The 19,579-nt window shown below is 44.7% G+C and overlaps 1 protein-coding gene across 3 annotated transcripts in view; it reads left to right on the top strand.

The window, feature by feature from the left end:
* The window catches only part of WDSUB1 (WD repeat, sterile alpha motif and U-box domain containing 1), a 321,017-nt gene that overhangs the window by 150,142 nt on the left and 151,296 nt on the right, over positions 1-19,579 (top strand). For all 3 annotated transcript variants that reach the window (XM_078681698.1, XM_078681697.1, XM_078681699.1), the window contains one exon: positions 1,749-1,842. In XM_078681698.1, coding sequence (XP_078537824.1) covers positions 1,749-1,842 — 94 coding nt within the window. The remainder of the gene's footprint in view (positions 1-1,748; positions 1,843-19,579) is intronic.

Raw genomic sequence — 19,579 nt, forward strand, 5'->3', positions numbered from 1 at the left:
TTTTTGAGTAACAGTAAAATACAATCTGGTCTCTGATATAAACATCCATCATGTCCTCAAATTCGTATTCTTTAGCTAGGACACGCAAACATGCAATATATTCATCAATTGTTTCCCCCTCTTGTTGTTTTCTTAGCGCAAATTTGTGCCTTCCTACCATTATATTACTCTCTTCATCAAATTGTACCTCGAGTCTCTTTATTGCTTCCTGGTACTCATTTAAAGGTATAAAGACTCCTGGGGGATTTTCATACTCCGGTAAACTATCGAACACTTCCTGCCCGGCTCTCCCTAGAAGGCCAAATAATAATGAACATTTCCTCTCAGCATCATATCCTTTCCCATCAATGGACACAATATAATTCTCAAATGCCCTAATCCATTTCTTCCATTTCATTGCTGGTTTTCCAGGCTCATCCAGAAAGAGTGGTGGCACACATACGTTATTGCTTTCTGCCATATTAATTTCTAGAATTTTTCCTTGTATGTTTTATTTCCCTTGTAATTTTAACAAGTCACTTCACTTGCTGTTTCATGTGCTGTTCAATTGGTTGCCAAATTTCTTTATTTATTCATTTACTTCTCCTTTGTTTACTTGCTCAAGTTTATACAGTGTATTGTATTCACACTTTGTTTCCTCTCAAAGAATTGGTTAAGCGCGTTAATTTTGTAGCGTTCAAATCGCCGCTTTTGCCATCACTCGCGCTCTATGCAAATAGTATTGGCACCGTGTTTACTCTGAGGTAATTTATTTTCTCAAAAATGGCCGCCGCATTTGACGCTCGCTGACGTTTGTGGCTATCATCCAATGGTTACTTAGATGTCAAGCCTTCCTTTCCCAGCATGCCTCACGCGACACAGCTGACAGGATTTCCTCAGTGCGCTTACGCCGGCAGCCTTTACCTCGCAAGTCACTTTCCACGCTGCACTTAGTTCAGGTTTTTTAATGTTAATTTCCGCATCCCTTGTTTTTTCATTTACCGAATCCTCCGCGGTGACTCTTCATTCAGTACCGCGATTCTTCTCATGAAATAATCATCACGCGTGGGCCCAAGTCGTATCCCCGTCCTCGTCGCCAATTGTTGTGGGGGACTTAAATAATGGAATAGACGTTTAAGTAAAGTAATAGTATACTTTTATTAATAGAGTAAAGGGGCCCACAGGGAGCCAGAAGAAGGGACGCAGTCACTGGCAGAGCGGAACGGCATCTGACAGATGACAGCGGTGACGTCACATATGTAGTCTCCGAACATTCGGAGATGACAGGGTGTGACGCATATCATGGAAATGGAAAACATACATGACAACGTAAGATAAAAATACATATTCAACAACCTCTCAATTTTAAGTCTGTAGTAACCTCAAATTGTACATTTCTGCTAGAAAAAGTATTGCTCGTTTGTTGTTTTTGTAGGTTAGGCATAAACACAATTTATTTGTGCTTGGGATCCATCAGCACAGGGTTCCGACTTCAAACAATCCTCAACTTCTGTCTCAGAATAAAATCTGTGTGTATCATACACAGTAATGCCTGGGATGTTACCAATGAGTAAGTGTTTGCAATAGCTTTAGTTGTAGGGCAGTGTAGAGTTTCCTGGAAAGCCTCGTATGACCTTATACCGCTCTGCCCAGTTTAGCAGAACTAATTAGCAGGCTTTTGGAATTGCTTCTCTTCTATACTTTTATAATAATATCCGGTTGTAGTTATCAATTAGTTTTGAATCCTTTTTGCTTTCTGTTGCCTCTAGGATTTGTCCTAAAACTTAAATGTACTTTAAGTGGACACACCGCTCCAGCACTTTCTTGTGCTTTTTCAAGTGATGGACAGATGTTGGTTTCAGGGTAAGCAACTTGTTCTAGTTTTGTACTTTTTGCACAATGTGTTACTTCATGAGCACTTGCGTTACATGTGTAGGAAGTAGAGAATAATTCACATTTATCGATGATTAGCAAGCCTTTTAGACAGTTAACAGGTCCCGATGACAGTATAACACGCCAGACCTAATTAGAGTAGTTTATTGATGTCATCTGAAACCTGAGATGTCAGCATTTGATCATAACTCAAAAGAAGGCTTTTTTGATATTAGATTGTTTAGTGTTTTTAGAAAGACATAAAGATGCTTCTTTTTGAAAGGGGCCGATTGTTGTTTTCAAGCAGCCACTGGAATTGTGTATTGTATTCCATTTTACTTGGATTTCAAGACGGTTTCATAACCCATTGTGAGGCACCATAGTGAATTCATGAATGGTAGCACGCTACACTGTGGGTCCTGCTTCATTGGGAAGATGGTTAACTTACTTTGGGGCTATTTAGGAAGCATTTTGGTGTCAAGGGTGAATGGCCATAGTGCCACTATTATTGTGTCTTGGATCGCAGTGCTCATGATGGCGGAAGGGTGAGTGGAAGATGAGCGTGCTTTTGGTTATCTTGCAGCCCCAGGGGGATTTGGTGATTACTGAAAACTTTTAATAGCACGTAGTGTTCCCCAAGAAATGCATATTCTTCTCACTTCAATGACATACGCTTTGTTTGCCAATTTACCATAACATGCCGGTTAGGCCCTGTTTCCGCACTGGTACTTTCCCTTCTCCGATGATGGGTTTTTGAATATCGTATTATGAGTCAAAGAGCAAATAAGGCATCATAAACTTACATTTCATCAATCATGTAAGTTCAGTTAATGATGACATTTTAGATAAGTTTCAAAAGCCTTCATTCTCTTTAAGAGATTAGTAGAGTTCTTTTGGTCCTTTTTATTTCGATTAGTCCATAAATCGAATAAGGCTACAGAAATCTCAATGAAAGGAATGGTTAGATTAAAAAATCAAGTAATACATTTAAGCGCTGTAAAGACACTCAGACCCAACCTAAAATCATTAAAAGATTTGGGGGAGCGGTTGTACAACCTGAGAAGTTTGAATATTTTTTTGCTGGATAGTATGTTATATGTATTATTTTCAATGGATTACACTATCTGTTCTTTATGTATGTGATGTGCTAGACCTGCCTCATACTGGTTAGGTATTTATTTCTTTAGTTTTTATTTGTCTTAAGTGTAGATTATTATTCTGTTATGCATTGAAGGCTATTGAGGTAAGGACAGCGAAGTGGAGAATCCTGTAAAGGACTAATTCCCTATGGTAAAGATCGGATCAGAGTATTAGATTTCTGTAGGAAAGTGCCTCTCTTTGCATGGTTAACCCCCACTTTTTTGCCTGATGAGATTTCGCACTGTAAGTGCACTGGGTCCCTGCTAACCAGGTCCCCAATGCCAGATCTCTTTCCCAAACACTGTACCATGATTGGTACCACTTCAGCTACCCCTGTAAATGGTACCCCTGGTACCTAGGGCCTGGGTACTGATGATGATCCTCTGGTGCTGCAGCACTAGCCGTGCCACCCCAGCTAATCCCTCACCAAGGCTATGCATTCTGCCATTGCAGGCTTCGTGTCTTGGTAACAAGAAATCCTAAAAGTCGACAAAGCACTTATACACTGCATAAGGTATAGGTAAGTCACCTTCACTGCAGGCATTTAACCTCCTGAAGACAGGGTGCAGTATATCCTATGTGAGGGAATATCAGCATGAGCAGATATGCCCTTACAATATCCAGTCTATTCTGACATATTGTAAGTGCCCAGAGAAGCCATAAGGAGTGCATGGCTGGATACTTGTCAGTACGAGTTTCCTAGCTCCATGATGGCTTCATTGATTTCTAAGATGTTTGGTATCAAATATCTTGTCTTAATAAATCCTCATTGATGCCAGTGTTGGATTTTTAAATAAATTCCCACAGGAGACCTTTTTAGAGGCCACCCCTGCAAACCTGCCAAGCACTGGTGTGGTCCCTGACTTGCTTTCGCCAGTCTTTTAGTTATGTTTCTGACCTCACAGAGTGAGAGCCAGCACTCTGAGGGGACAGAGACCAAGCCTGCTCTGAGCGGAGGTGCTCACACCTCCTCCAGGAAAGGATGGCCTTCCTGGGCGGGAAACTTCAAAGGCGATGCCGCCTTGGAAATCCAATGCAGGAACCTCCAGATAGTGGAGAAAGCCAAGCCCCCTAATCGGCTTCACTTTGGTGGGAGAAAAGCCAGGACAATTAGATATGGAGGAGGGTCCCCACTTAGCCTACACCATCCGTAGGGCGGGGCAGGCGATGTGAACCCCTCTCCTGAAATTCCACCATCTTGGTATTGTGGAGAAACAACCTATCAGGGGTAGGATGGTGCTTCTTCCCAGAGGAAGTGGTCAATAGAGAATGTAGACACCCTAAAGGTAGGTAGCCCATTGGCTACTACCGGTTTACCCTTGTAGCACCCCTAAATTCAGTATTTAGGTGGCATCATGAGACCTGAACATCAGATTCAACGAACAAGAAAAGACCAGGACAAAGAAGACATGCTGCACGAGAACTGTAACCCTTCTGCATCAAGGACTCGACAGTCGCTGCCTGCTGTGTCGTCCTGAATCTGAAAGCACTCCAACAGCCCCGAAGCACCCGCAGCCTTCAAGAAATCCAAGAGAAGCTCCCTTGGAGTAAAGGTATTACTCCCCTGTACATGTCAGGCATTGATCCCATGAAGTCCGGTTTTTCGACTTGCTGCTTCCCGACGACCTCGATGCAGCACCGAAGCAAGAAAGGGTACAACAGCCCCAGAGTGTCAGATCTGTCTCCTCACCAAGTTTGGAGACACCAGGACCTACCGGAGCAGTCTCGTACCAGTACCAGGAGTACCGGACCCCCAACGTCAAACACAGAGAAGAAGCGTCTCCGCTAGACTCCCAAAGCCCCACAAGCAAGCACCCGTTGAGGGTTGTCTAGCCACCCAAGACCCACTTCCTGAGTGGCCCAGCTGTCCCGAGATTGCATCTCAAAGTTGACTGCTCCTGACCGCGAGGACCTCAAGATGCACGACGCCTGGCTGACCTGTTTTCTCTGCACCTGGCTCTGGCACTTTACCAGTGAGCTGTGCTCCCCAAGCCCTTACGACCGCCATCCTCAAAGGAGCCCGATGGGACTTTCATGTAAGTACAAAGGGAAGGGGTCGCAGAACACTGTTAATACGCAATAGATATAGCTTAGTGTCAAAATAGAAAACAAATACGGTCAACTTGAAAGAACACTGTATTTAATCACAATGCGCCAGAACACAAAGTATTGTACACACAATGCATGTTGTCATTATAAAAAGTAGTTGTGCCCCACAGGATGAGGGAAGGAGGGTGTAGGTGACAGGAAATAGTGCAGGGTTAGGGAAGTGATACAGTGAAGGTCAAGCGGCCTTACTCACAACAATTCTCAATCCTGGCTTCAGAAAAGAGCCAGACAAATATACAATAAATGATCATAAATTATGATTGGCCATGCTTCTAAAATAGCAGTAAAATTCAGGCTCGGGGTAGAAGCTGGCAGGCGGACCGGTTGTCGACTTTTCGACCACACAACAAGGTAGGGACAAGTAGGACCTTACAGGAGGGTCTTCCTCAGGACGGGGTAAGGGATGTGGGCAGACTTCCTGGAGCAGAAAAATAGAAAGGAGGAATCAAGTTAAAGACTGGTTCCGAAGGATCCAAAATTCTAAAATAAGTGGTGGTGGAAAGAATGAATAAATAGATTACCGTGAGTCTCGTAGTTACACACAGGGCTTTAGGGGGTAGTCACAACGATAAATGCATCTGGGAAATGAATTAACAAAAATAGGCAACAATTAGCGAACACTCAGACTGTGAGTGTGCAGTGGGCAGAAATGGCTGAAAAAGAAGGGGAATGAATCAACTCACTGAGGATGTGCTTGAAAATCACAGTCCTCGTTGAAATAGCTTCATCAAAAAAGAGCCACCAGGGCACGGTCAGCTACCCCCGGTTCCTAAGGAATACATAATAAAAAGACCCGATATTAAAAGCTTAGACCTGAACTCGAGAGGGTTGGTTGCGTACAGACCGCAAACGCGGGGTTGTCATGAGAGCGGAAAATACCTGCGGGCTGTAATGCATCCTTCATCATCAGGGAGAGAAGAAATTGATCCGAACTAAATTGCACGGACATCTGCTCACCAAATATCTTCAAGCAAATACCATTCCTGTGGGACTCCAAATTAAAATTGAACCGGCTGTTTTTGTGGATATACCGAAATTTAAAGAGGGATTCAGCTTTGTCGTCAACAATTGCTCCCGGCACTGGATGGTGCTGGGAGTAGAAACAGCTGCTGAACAAGTCCAGATTCTCACAAAAGAGATTGCGCCTCTTAAAGCAGAGATTGCAGGTGACACAACTTTGATCAACGCTAAGGAAGCATTGACACGCCTTGATGCCACCCTGAAGGATTTTTAAATCACAACCCAGACTAAGAAACTAGAGAAACTGGCCCGTGACGTCCGTTTTTATGATAAAAAGAAGACTTATCCATACTTACAGGAAGACTATTTCCGACAAGACAACCAGGGATGGTTCACAAACCGTGGTCGAGGTGGTTTCCGAGGAAGACTGAACTACACAACTTTCTCAGACTCCTCATACAGCTCAGAGTGTGACGCCGAACAACCAGGCCCCAGCTCGGCCTACGGTTACCAAGACAACAGCTATCCACCGCAGATTTCTTTTTTAGGACAAGGCCAATGGAGACCTCCCAGGGGACGTGGCAACAACTGGTCCAGGGGTCCACTGAGAGGCCAACAACCAAACAACATGAACTGGGATGGAGGCAGGGGCAGAGCCCAGAAACAGGTCAAGTCAAAGTCAAGTCAAAAGTTTTTATTTGCTTTGGTACTCCACTGAGGACCACAAATTTAAAAACAGTTTACAAAAATAAGCATAAACATTAATATAACACTAAAGAAGATTTTAAAAATTTGTAAAAATTATAGCAAACCCATTCGTCAATCGGATATTTACATAATAATAGTAAGTTGTTTACTGTAGTAATGTTGCATTTCTGATAAATAGGTTCAAGATATCTTATACGCGCTTTTACAACAGTTGCGTGAGGACATACAAATAAGATATGCACAATATCTTGATCACCACCTAAACAGAGGTTACAGGTAGGGGAATCTCCAATTGACCATTTGGATGTGTACGCGGAAACAGGTAAGATGCCTAAACGCAACATAATTATGGACCTTCTTGCTCCATGTGTAAGACAAAGCCCCAAATATGATCGTAATTGCTTATATTCCAGTGACTCTAAGTAAGTTTTGTATGTAGATAACTTACTACAATGCATAAAATCGAGATCATAGCTTAATCTTGGAGTAAAGCATTTCAAAAAAAGTTTTAACTGGGATTTTGACCATGATAACAGAATATCTTTAGTAAGGTTCGCTATTTTAAATGCTTCAGACATATTCTTGGAGAAATTAAGTTGACAAGAATCTGTTTTAAATATCTCAGACTTTAACAAGAATCTCAGTGTTCCTTCCTTTGCATGCAAGATGTTATAGGCCCATCGAATGACATTCGCCAGAGCTGTGGCGTATGAGCTTGTTAATGCAAATTCTAGTCTGAGGGCCTGTACAGGTGTTGATGCAGAAACCTTTAGTATTCTTTTCAAGATCTTTCCTTCGGTTTTGTCCATGAAAGACCATTGTTTTGTTGGTAAATGTTCAGTTGCATACGACAAAACCGAGGGTATTTTTACTTTGTACACTTTGAGCAATGAGGAAAAGTGCCTGTTTCCTGTGGCAGTATACATTCTGGAGAGTGCCCCGGCATGTATCTCAGATTTTTTCTTTAGATTATTTATTTGTTTGAAATTTTGTAGGTTCTTTGTAAAAATCCGGCCAAGGTAAGTGTATTCATCTACTTCCTCAACTCTTATCCCATCAAGGTTCCAGCGATATTTAGCACTTTTTTTCCGGCCAGAGAACGCTAGTATTTTTGTTTTATTTAGGTTCGGGATTAAAAAATGTTCCTTCGAATAAACATTTAAGGAGTCCAGTAAGTTTTGGAGACCGAACGGTGTGAGGTCTAACATAACTATATCATCTGCGTACAACAACGCGTGTACGCTCTGAAAAGCAACCTTTGGAGGCAGACTAGAGCATTGTTGTAAGCGGAATGGAAGATCGCACAGATATAGTGAGAATAAAATTGGTGCAAGAAGGCATCCTTGCTTGAGACCATTCGAAGTATTAATTGGTTTCGTCAGACCTTTTTCACTTCCCATTTGTACCTGGGACCAGGTATTCGTGTGCAATTTAATTATAATTTGCAATAGATTTTCAGAAATCCCCAGTCTTCTCAATTTTTTCCATAGTGTTGGTCTATCAACGCGATCAAACGCGGTGGAATAGTCTATAAATGCAGCATACACTGGTTGTGAATTCCGCCCAATGTATTTGTCAAGTATAGTCTGGAGAATTGAGATGTTGTCTATTACTGAGTGATTAGGACGAAAACCGGCTTGATACATCGGTATTATACCCTGTGAGAAACACCAGTCTTTTAATCTATCCAGTACCTCAGCGGCGAAGATTTTGCCTGTCGCGTCCATTAATGCTATTTGGCGGTAATTACTAGCAACGTTTTGATTCCCTTTTTTGAATATGGGTATTATAGTACTTCCCTGCCATGATTTTGGTATTCTCCTGGTACAAAAAATAAAATTAAAGAGTGGTGTTAACATTTGACTCCATTCCCTTGGATTTGTCTGCAAAACTTTGATCGGGATCAGATCAGGGCCTGACGCAGAAGTGTTCCTGGCTTTTCTAATGTGTGCTTCAATCGAAAATACTGTACTGTTTTCTAATGGTGTTAAATTGCTTTCCGAAAAGATACCAGCAGCATTCTTATCGATTTCAGTTGGGTTTGCTTTGTATAGGTCAATTAGATAGGTTTCCCATTCCTGGGGTGGTACTGGTATAGCATATAATTTCTTTTTAGATCCAGTAATTTTGGCTATCAAAGACCAATATTTTCTTTGGTTGCATTGTTTTGCCGCTTCGTGTATGTCCACCCAATTTTTGTCTTGTAGCCTTCTTTTTTTTATATTCTTATTTCTTCCGAGTTTGTTTTTTAATTTGTTTATCTCTTGCTGTATAACAGGTGAGTAATTTAAAAATTGCCCTCGTATAAGTTTGTTAAGTTTCCTTCTGTTTATATTTTCGTTGGATGTCTTGTAAGTTTTATTTCTTCGTGATTTTTCCATGCCGAAGACAAATCTTTTGAGATTTGTCATAATACATTCAAAGTTTATTATTTGGTCTTCCGAATGTATATTAGTTAAAAAATGTTCTTGTAAAATCTTTCCATTTATATGGTCTATGGTTCCTGAGTTCCAAAAGATTCGCCTTTGCTTTTTATCGGTTTCGATATTCCCATCAAGGTACATAATTGGGTTCGACAAAGAAGATTTTAGCGACCATCCAGTGTTTAAACATAAAAGCGCATGGTCACTCTCTTCTGTAAAATTAATTTTCAAATGATGGAATGTGTCCGCTATCTCTATATTACATATTAGATAGTCAATGATTGAAGGGGAACCGTTTCCTCGCCTTGTGAAAGATGCCGGTCTATCACCCTCCACGTAACCATTCAAAATTGACCCATTTATGCTTGGGAGCACTGCTAATAACATTTTCCCTCTTTTGTCGGAGACTTTTCCTTTTGGAAATATTGGAGTAGGTAAATCTATTGTTTCGTCTTCATATATTTTTGCCCATTTACAAATTTCAGCATTGGAAATTTTCCCATTCACATCGCCCACAATTAAATACGGAGTATTTGCTCTCTCTTCAATTATCCTAGACATTGAATCTAAGGTCTCTACAAAAGTGGTATCCTGAGAGGTGCCTGGTGGAATGTACATGTTGAAGAACAAAAGGGCCTTTTTTTGGTCAGAGATATTTGTTTTTAGTATGATCTTGATGCACTGATAATTGTCAGATTTTGAATCGACTATTTCTTGAGACCATTGATGTTCCTCACTTAAGAGAATAGCCAGACCACCCTTTGCATGACCTTTGCTCGCTGTTATAGCCGGGATGTCATAGACAAAGTAACCCTTCTGTTTAAATGCTTTTATCGCCCATGTTTCCTGTATGGCTACGATGTCAGGGTTGTCTTTTAGTACTATGTTCATCTTATTGGTGGTTTTTCCGGCTATATTCCACGAGGTGATCTTTAAATTGCTGTTAAACATTGCATTGCGGTCGATGTACTTGTTTGTTGCTATTTAAGGCCTCAGATACCCAAGCCCAAGATTCTGTTGTTTTTCTGACCTCTTTTCCTTCTTGATATTGGCTTCATACATTCCTTTTTCCGTTATTTACCTGGATTTTCAAGATATCCTTCCTAGAGTTGATTCGCCCCAGTTCAACATGGTCAGAGATGTTTGTAGACCAGTTGTCTGTTGTAGTATTCATGATCGTTTTTTGGGGGCCAGTCAGTTTATTTGTATAGTACATTGGTGCAGATATTTCTATGACATCGTATCCATATTTGTGTAATATTTCTTTTTCCCTTATGATGATACCAGGAACAACAGATGACCAAAAGACTACTTCCGCAATTTTTCGATTTCCTTTAATAGGAAATGTTACTAAATCTATTTCTTTGCTAGTGATGGATTGTAGCGTATAGATTTGCTGCAGCAAGTTGATTATCCTTCCTCGATTTAACGGTAGATCATCAGTTGGGAAAAGTTCTTCAAACTGTAGATATTTAGTCATAGATTGATCCCCAGCAAGAGATAACATCTTATTAGTCCCGCTATCTTTATTTATTCGATCAGTACTATTTTTTGTTCTGGAAGGCAGATATTCAGTAGCTTTAGGATTCAATTGTTTTATAGGTAGTTTGTTTATTATTTCATTTCGTTCCTCTGTCGAAGATTGTTTGGTTGCTACTTCGTCCAGAAGACCATCCTCATTTTTATGATTAATGATTTCATTTTTGAATCTGATCTTTCTAGATCTCTTTTTATTAATTCTTCTTAGTGGTTTCCTTTTCCTGATTTTTCCTTTTGGTCCTTTATTACATTTCGTTTGAAAGGGTTTTTCATCTCCAGGTTCATCTGATACAGATACGGGAGTAGTTTTTTCATCTTCTCCTTCATCCGTATCTTTTGTCATATTGTTATTCTTTGCTTTTGAGAATATCGGATACTCTTTGAAAATCGATGAAGGCTCCTCTCTAAATAATTTCTTTAAGGAATATATTCGGACCTCCTTGGAGTTTTTCTTGGTCTTAATTTTAAGTTGATGTACTGATTTGTGACCAGATGTTTGAGTACTATTGTCACATTTATTTAGACATTCAAGAGTCGAAGTTTTAGTTGAGCGGGAGGATATAGAGAACTCCTTTCTTTCTTCTTGAGTCTGTGTACTGTTTGTTAATTCAGTGTGATCTTTTTTCCTCTTTTCTTCAACTAGGAATTTCAGTATACCAATTTGAACATCCAAGGTTTGATCCGAGTTTTCTAAGATGTTACCTAAAAAAGAGAGGACAGATTCAAGTATTTCCTGTAGGGTATAGAGTGCCTTTGAGATGGGTGTCACTGTATTAGTAGAGATCGTATTGTTTGGAAGAAATGTCTCTAATGATGTATCTAGATCACTTTTGAAATCAAAGAGTTGTTCATGAGAATTGGTATGAGAGTTGTCTGGGTTTAGTTGTATCTCAGAAGTATTTTCCATTGGTTTTATACCATTTGGACTGAGATCCTCGATATCGGAGAGGTGAATCATTTGTTTTATCGGTGTGATAGTATTTAGATCTGAAGAATCGAAAGTCGAGGTTTGAGACTCCTGTATTGAATGTAAGATCGGGGGTTTGGAATAAGAACCTAGGTCATTTAAAATTGAGGTAGTCTGTGTGTCCAAAAGTGGTAGCTCAGAAACCTCTTTGGATGGAGTTTTTTCCAATGTTGCAGACATTTCATGAGCAAGTGAACCAGATTGTTTTTTTGGAGATAGTGCTAAGAAATAATTGCTGATTGCAGGAGTGCCTATTAGCTGACCTTGTTTTACTGCTTTTACGGAACATTTTCTTATCGCTTCCTCAGTACCCATTCTCTTCATGAAGATGGTACGAGATCTTAGTTTTTTGTATGCCATAAAAAAGAAAATCAATTAAGTAAAAAATATTTATTAATAGTTACCGTTATATTGTTAGATGAAGGATTGAGCAGTGTAGGTGGTCAGCAGGCAAGTGGTTAAAGGATAGCTTTCCACGTTATATCTGGTCTCCTAGAAGCTAGGAATCTGGTTACGAAGAAGCGTTTTTGGCCAAGTATAAAAAACAGATTAAAATTGGATAAGAATAAAAGTGGGGTGGCCCGTCCCGTCCTTGTTCGACCTTGGACGGCCTTAGACGGCCCGCCCTTTGCCCGGGCTTAGCCCCGAGCTTTGCCCCGCGCGCGTCCCGCTAAGCGCGTAACTAGGCTTGCTTTTGTATTGTTGTTGTTGCTGCTAATTGGTTTGGGTGTGGCTTTGGGAGGGGGCGCGGCTCACGCGGGAAGAGGACCAGCTGCGAGGTGTTGAATGCTGGTCCTCGCAGTCCCGGGGCCGGCGCCTCTCTCTCCACTGCGGCCACAAGTTGGTTTAAAAGGACTCCAACGACGAGGTAGATTAAAAGCTGCTCTTAGGCTCCAATATTCAGCACAGGCAAAGCACAGCGGCACAAGACTTCAGGGCAGCAACTTCAAAGTCACGAGCGGCACCCGCGAAGCGGGGGCCGCGAGAAGTTGTAGTGCTGGCTGGGGGTATGGCTCTGGGAGGGGGCGCGGCTCACGCGGGAAGAGGACCAGCTGCGAGGTGTTGAATGCTGGTCCTCGCAGTCCCGGGGCCGGCGCCTCTCTCTCCACTGCGGCCACAAGTTGGTTTAAAAGGACTCCAACGACGAGGTAGATTAAAAGCTGCTCTTAGGCTCCAATATTCAGCACAGGCAAAGCACAGCGGCACAAGACTTCAGGGCAGCAACTTCAAAGTCACGAGCGGCTCCCGCGAAGCGGGGGCCGCGAGAAGTTTTAGTGCTGGCTGGGGGTGTGGCTCTGGGAGGGGGCGCGGCTCACGCGTGAAGAGGACCAGCTGCGAGGTGTTGAATGCTGGTCCTCGCAGTCCCGGGGCCGGCGCCTCTCTCTCCACTGCGGCCACAAGTTGGTTTAAAAGGACTCCAACGACGAGGTAGATTAAAAGCTGCTCTTAGGCTCCAATATTCAGCACAGGCAAAGCACAGCGGCACAAGACTTCAGGGCAGCAACTTCAAAGTCACGAGCGGCACCCGCGAAGCGGGGGCCGCGAGAAGTTGTAGTGCTGGCTGGGGGTGTGGCTCTGGGAGGGGGCGCGGCTCACGCGGGAAGAGGACCAGCTGCGAGGTGTTGAATGCTGGTCCTCGCAGTCCCGGGGCCGGCGCCTCTCTCTCCACTGCGGCCACAAGTTGGTTTAAAAGGACTCCAATGACGAGGTAGATTAAAAGCTGCTCTTAGGCTCCAATATTCAGCATAGGCAAAGCACAGCGGCACAAGACTTCAGGGCAGCAACTTCAAAGTCACGAGCGGCACCGGAAACAGGTCTGCTTTCCACCGGAAGAACATGGGGAGATATCCACCCGTCGGGAAGTGTACAGGTGGTAAGATCCCCACTGAACCCAGTGGTCAACATTTCTTCATACAATTTAAAGGATGAGATCAAGGTCCTCAGCAAGGGCCTTTCATATGTCCCGACTGCATCTCCCAACAAATTTGCCATCAGAACTGAGCTTCACAGGTTCTTTAGGAAGATTCGGCTCCAGTACTACTTTAGACACTCAACTTTTCAATCCCGGTACTCCTACACCGGCTTAAGAATCCCGTCAACTTTTGTCCCACCCACTTATCACATGACGAGTAAGGCCTATGAAAATGTGGTACTGCGTGATGTTAACAAGATTTTGGAAGAACACAAGCATACCAAGTTTAATATCAGCAGGATTGAGAACACGGCATTGTTGGCCCTGAAAGCGAACAAAGAAGTGATCATCAAACCTGCCGACAAAGGGGGCGCAATTGTGGTGCAGGATGTGACCAAATATAAAGAAGAGATTTTCAAGCAACTTAACGACGAAGTCAGCCACAATAAACTACCATCTGATCTCTCTAAGGAACTAGCTCTTGAAATACTCAGTCTTATCCAAGAAGGCCTTGACCAGGGTTTCCTCTCTGACCAAGAATTTTACTACCTCAACCAAAAGAACCCCAGACTGCCTACAATATACCCTCTGCCCAAAATACACAAGGACATGACAAATCTACCTGGACGCCCCATTGTGTCTGGATGTGGCTCAATGTTGGAGCCCTTATGCAAGTACATTGATTTTTTCCTTAAGCCTATTGTGGAGAACACACAGGCTTACCTACGAGACACTATGTAGACCATCAACATTGTGGATGGGCGCCCTTTTGACCAAACTAAGCAACTACTGGTCACTTGTGACATTGTATCGCTTTGATATATACTAGCATTCACCAAGAAACCGCCCTTGATGTTGTGTCTGCAGCATTGATCCAAAGGGTGGCACCTGTAATTGTTCCCACCAACTTTATCATCTCTCTCTTAAGGATTGCTATGATGAGGAACTTCTTCATTTTTCAAAACAACTTCTACTTACAAACCAAAGGAGTGGCGATGGGGGCGACTTTCGCCCCAGACTTAGCCATTATCTTTATGGCCGTATTTGAAAGTGAATTCATTTTCAATAACTTGAATCCCTTCCACACCGATGTGGGGCTCTGGATGCGCTACATAGATGATATCCTGTTGATATGGACCTGCGACAATTCCCAGTTGACATCCTTACATACCTGGCTGAACAAAAGGTCTCCTGATATTCAATTCACGTTGCACTCGGATGCAAGTAGGATTGATTTCCTCGACTTAACCGTCTATGTCGATGGTGATGAACTACGAACAACACTGTACCGAAAACCGGCTGAGCGCAATTCACTTCTTCAATATAATAGTCACCACCCCAGAGGCCTAAAGGATAATCTGCCTTACGGGCAGTTCTTGCGCATACAGAGGAACTGTTCTTTGAAACACTACATGATGGAATCAGAGGATCTCGCTGACCGCTTGATGGAGCGTGGCTACCCCAAAAGACCGAATAAGAAGGCCAGGAAACGTGCCTGGTTCAGTCCACGGGAAACTTTACTCCAACCCAAAGACCGGTTAAACACGCAGGAACAGAGGTTGGTCTGTGTCACAACATTTTCTACTAAGAGCAACGCCATAAAGAGAGTCATCAACAAGCACTGGAATCTCATATCAGATGATCTCATACAGGAGGCCCTACCTATGCACTCATATAAAAAGGCCAAAAGCATCAAGGACCATGTTGTCCGTTCTTTTCGGGAACCTCCCACACCTACTACTGTCCTGTCCCTGTGGAACCTACCACCCGTCATCCGCCACCACAGATGTGGGCAATGTAAGGCCTGTTCCAACACTATCTAAACAAAGGAATTTAACCACAAACAACACAAGATTATCCTAAAAGCCTACAACAATTGCAACACGAGCAACATCATCTATGGGATTGTCTGGCCCTGTGACCTGATCTACGTAGGGCAGACCCAACAAAAGATCAAAATGAGGGTGTTGCAACATTAGAGCAGCATTTGCTGCGAGGTAGCGGGTGCACCTTTGGTTGAGCATTTCAAACAAGCTGGCCATGCCCCCGACCTCAAGTACATGGATTGTACTTGAGAAAGCCACTTTGGGACCAAGTCCAAATGGATGTCGTTTTTCGACTCAATAACCAATGGATTGAATGAGGTAGATAGCAGCTACGCACAACTAGCAACCCTATGCCCCTAGATTAATACACCACACATCTGTTCTTTTGTGGGGGCGGGGTCCCTTGACTTCCTATACTGGGGTTCCTTTGCTGTGACCCTAATTTGTGAGAGGCCCATTTTAGCACTATAACTGTGACTGACACCTTACCCTCCTGCGAGAGAGGTACGTGGCCCCACCAGATTTGGTGTCTCTCCATTTGTTTCAACCATTGTTGTATAGGGGCGGCTTTTGACGTCTTTATCCCCATGTTTGGGAGGTACACATTATCAGGCAGAGCAAAGAATCTGTTCTACGTGACCAAGGAAGGCATTCTTCCTAGCTGACTGTTTTGTTAATATCTTGCTCCTGGGGTCATGAACGTATCTAACTTCTTTGGCTCGATGCGCTCATACCATCCTGTGAGATAGGTACGCGAGATGGGTCCACATACCAACATGCATTTAGTTTGCTATTGTAAATATTCAGATTGGGACATCCACCCTTTTTTCCAAAACCGACACCCAGTGATGTTTACTACATACAAGATGCTTGCGTCAATATCCTGATCTATTGCTTCTTGTTCAAACGGAATTGTCCCTATGCGCCTATGCCACCCTGTGAGATAGGCACGCGCTGTAAGTCCGCATATCAATATATGTTTATTTTATTTGTATCACTGGACACCTTTTAATTCACCAGTTTGGGGCATACCTTGTTTTTTTTAAATAAAAAACAGATTTTATTAGTCAAGTAGCACAAATCGAGCAGCCCCCTCCGAACCAGAGGCAACTGCAAAAACATTGCAACAAATTCACATTTGCCATTGACTGTTCGGTTCAAAGTATTTCAGCACCCAAGGAACCTCTAGCACAAGAGCGTATAAAAAAAACCCATCCATACCCCCAACTCCCCCCCCCCCCCCCACCCCCTCCCCTGGTCACACAAGTCCACAGTTCCATATTCATAGTCATGTAGAATAACAATATACAGTAAGGCACTCACGGTCCACCCCACCACCCCATCGGCCCCTTCCTGTGTATCTATATGCAATTTCCCCCTACCCCGGCAGTAAGTGCTCGTCCGCCACAGGGGGGTCTAGCCACAATCCCCGATATTCTGCCCACCTGTTCCAGATTTTATAGTGCTTGCGTGGACACCTCCTGGCCACAAAGATAGGTTGCTCCAGATCCATGCAAAATTCAAGACCATTTTTCCAGACCGCCACCGAGGGGGCCCTCGTCGCCTTCCATGCCTGTGCAATATCTCGCTTTGCTAAGGTGAGCCCTAACAATAAAAGGTGTTGTTTGTATCTGTTGCCTCCCACCCCCTCCATTACGTGTAAAAGGGCCAGCTGCGGTGTGGTGGCTAATTCCCAACCCAGGACCTCTGAAAGGCATGCAAAGACCCCCCCCCCCCAAAAGCGCTCTAGTGATGTACAGTGCCATATCGTGTGGATAAATGTGCCTTCCGCCTGATCGCAGCGCAAACAAATTGGTGAGGAAATCATCCCCGCCTGCCAGAGGCGTGTCCTTGTAAAATACACCATATGAAGGTATTTAAATTGGATTAGACGAAGTCTCAGTGCAATTACAGCCCTGCGCGGGGACACCAGCGCCTCCACCCAGTCCTCTTCCTCCAGCACACCCACATCAGCCTCCCAGTCCCTCCGAAGCTTCTGAAGTGTGGGGGAGCAGTGTCTCACTAGGGTTTGGTATATGCGCAAAATCTTTCTGTCTCCCAGATCTCCCATAAAGAGTTTGGCCTCTATAGGACTGAACTCGGGGATGTCCTCCAGACCCCGCAGACTTGGGGATAGCGCGTGTCTCAGCTGTAGGTATTGATAGAACTGTGCCGGCTGCAACTGGTATTCCTCCTGTAAATTCCAAAAGGACTTAATAGTGTTATCGACCACCATGTCACCCAGTGTGGATATGCCGATGGCATCCCACCCTCTGAGTCCTGACATGCCGCCAACTGAGGTAGCCGCCCGTTATTCCACAGGGAGGTTTCCTGTGTCAAGACACCCCACCAACCCATGCGCCGAAGCGCCTGCGTCCAAACCGTGAACACCACCTTCGTAACCGGCTGCAGTGCGCCACGCAACCTGGCTGAGTACAGTATAGTGTGCAGCGTGTGCTGACCCATCAGATAGCGCTCCAGCGCGTATGCTGGATCCCCTCTGTCCCCGTACCACCAATCGTTGAGGACCAGCAGGTGTGAGGCCTGATAGTAGGATAGGAGGTCAGGTGTTGCCAATCCCCCACTGTAAGTAGAGAGGAAGCATGTACGCACCACCACCCGCACCCTCCCCCCCTCCCACAGGAACTGCCCTAGCACAGAGTTTACCATGCGGAACCATCGAGCTGGAATCGGGAATGGGTGGTTCTGCAATTGGTAGAGGAGGCAAGGAAGCGCCGCCATTTTAAAAATCGCCGATCTACTGAACAGAGTCAAGGGCATGCGAGACCAGGACCTGATGTCTTGCTGCGTCCTCTCCGACACAGGCGCCACATTGCGCTCCCATGTCACTGCTGGGACCTCCGACAACACTACCCCCAGGTACTTCAATCCCCTGGCCGCTAACTGTACCGTGGACGCCCACGATCCCACCCTCGTCTGCCCATCCAGGACCCACAGTGTGGATTTGCGGGGATTCATGTATAAGCCCGACGTCTCCCCGAAAAGCTGCATGATCTCCGGCAACCGTGGACCTGTCCTATCCAGGGCCGTTAAGAAGAAGAGGACATTGTCAGCGTATAGGGCTGTCCTGTCGGAGAGACCCGTGTCCCACTCAAACCCATGGACCTGCGCATCCATGCGCACCTACGCCGCCAAGGGCTCCATAGCTAGAGCAAACTGGTAAGGCAACAGGGGGCACCCCTGCCGCGTACCCCTCTGGATCTCAAAAGCAGAGGAGACCGCCCCGCAGCCCTGACCGTTGCCGTGAGGCCAGTATATAGCAATTTTATGTATGATAGGAAGCGCGGGCCCAGGTTGAGCCTAGGCAGCAGGGCAAATAAATATACCCAGCTCAGGGAGTCGAACGCCCTGTCTATATCCGCCAGGAGCAACGCCGCTGCTTCCCCCAGCTGCCGGATCGCCGCAGCTGCCACCTGCGCCCTTCTGATGTTATGTCGCGTAGCCCTCTGGGGCATAAAGCCCGCCCGGTCCGGGTGTATCAGGGATGTTGTTGTGTGTGGCAATAATCGATTTGCTAACGCCTTCGCCAAAACCTTGGCTTCAATGTTTAAAAGACAGATGGGGCGATAGGACGCATGGCTCTCCGGAGGGCGTCCAGGTTTTTGAAATACCACCACCTCCGCATGCCTCCAGTCCGGAGGAAGCGCCCCTTTCTCCCGGGCCTCCTCCACCACTGCTCTATAATGCCTGGCCAGCTGCAAATTGTAGTGGCGAAAGAATTCACTCGGTAACCCGTTTGGTCCGGGAGCTTTCCCTGCTCTCAGCTCCCCCAGAGCCACCCCCAACTCCTCCTCCGAGAAGGGAACCTCCAGCTGGTCTCGCTGGTCGTCCGACAGTGCCTTAGGTGGCAGGTCAGCTATAAATTTCTCTATCGTGGCAGCTTCCAGACACTCCCGAGGAGCATAAAGGTCTGCGAAGTACTCGGCAAAGCTCTCCGCAATAGCCAATGGGTCTGTAATCCGGCACCCAGCCAAGTCCAGTTTTGCAGGCAAGGTCTGCGCGTGCAGAGTACCCTGGCACAGCCGATGCAACATTTTCCTCGACTTATCTCCCCATTGGTACACCCTACTGCATGTAGCCAGCCAGCCAGGCCTGCCGCGCTTCTTCCATTAGCAGGGCCGCA

Source organism: Lissotriton helveticus, chromosome 3_1 (assembly GCF_964261635.1).
Source record: "Lissotriton helveticus chromosome 3_1, aLisHel1.1, whole genome shotgun sequence".
Lineage (NCBI taxonomy): Eukaryota > Metazoa > Chordata > Amphibia > Caudata > Salamandridae > Lissotriton > Lissotriton helveticus.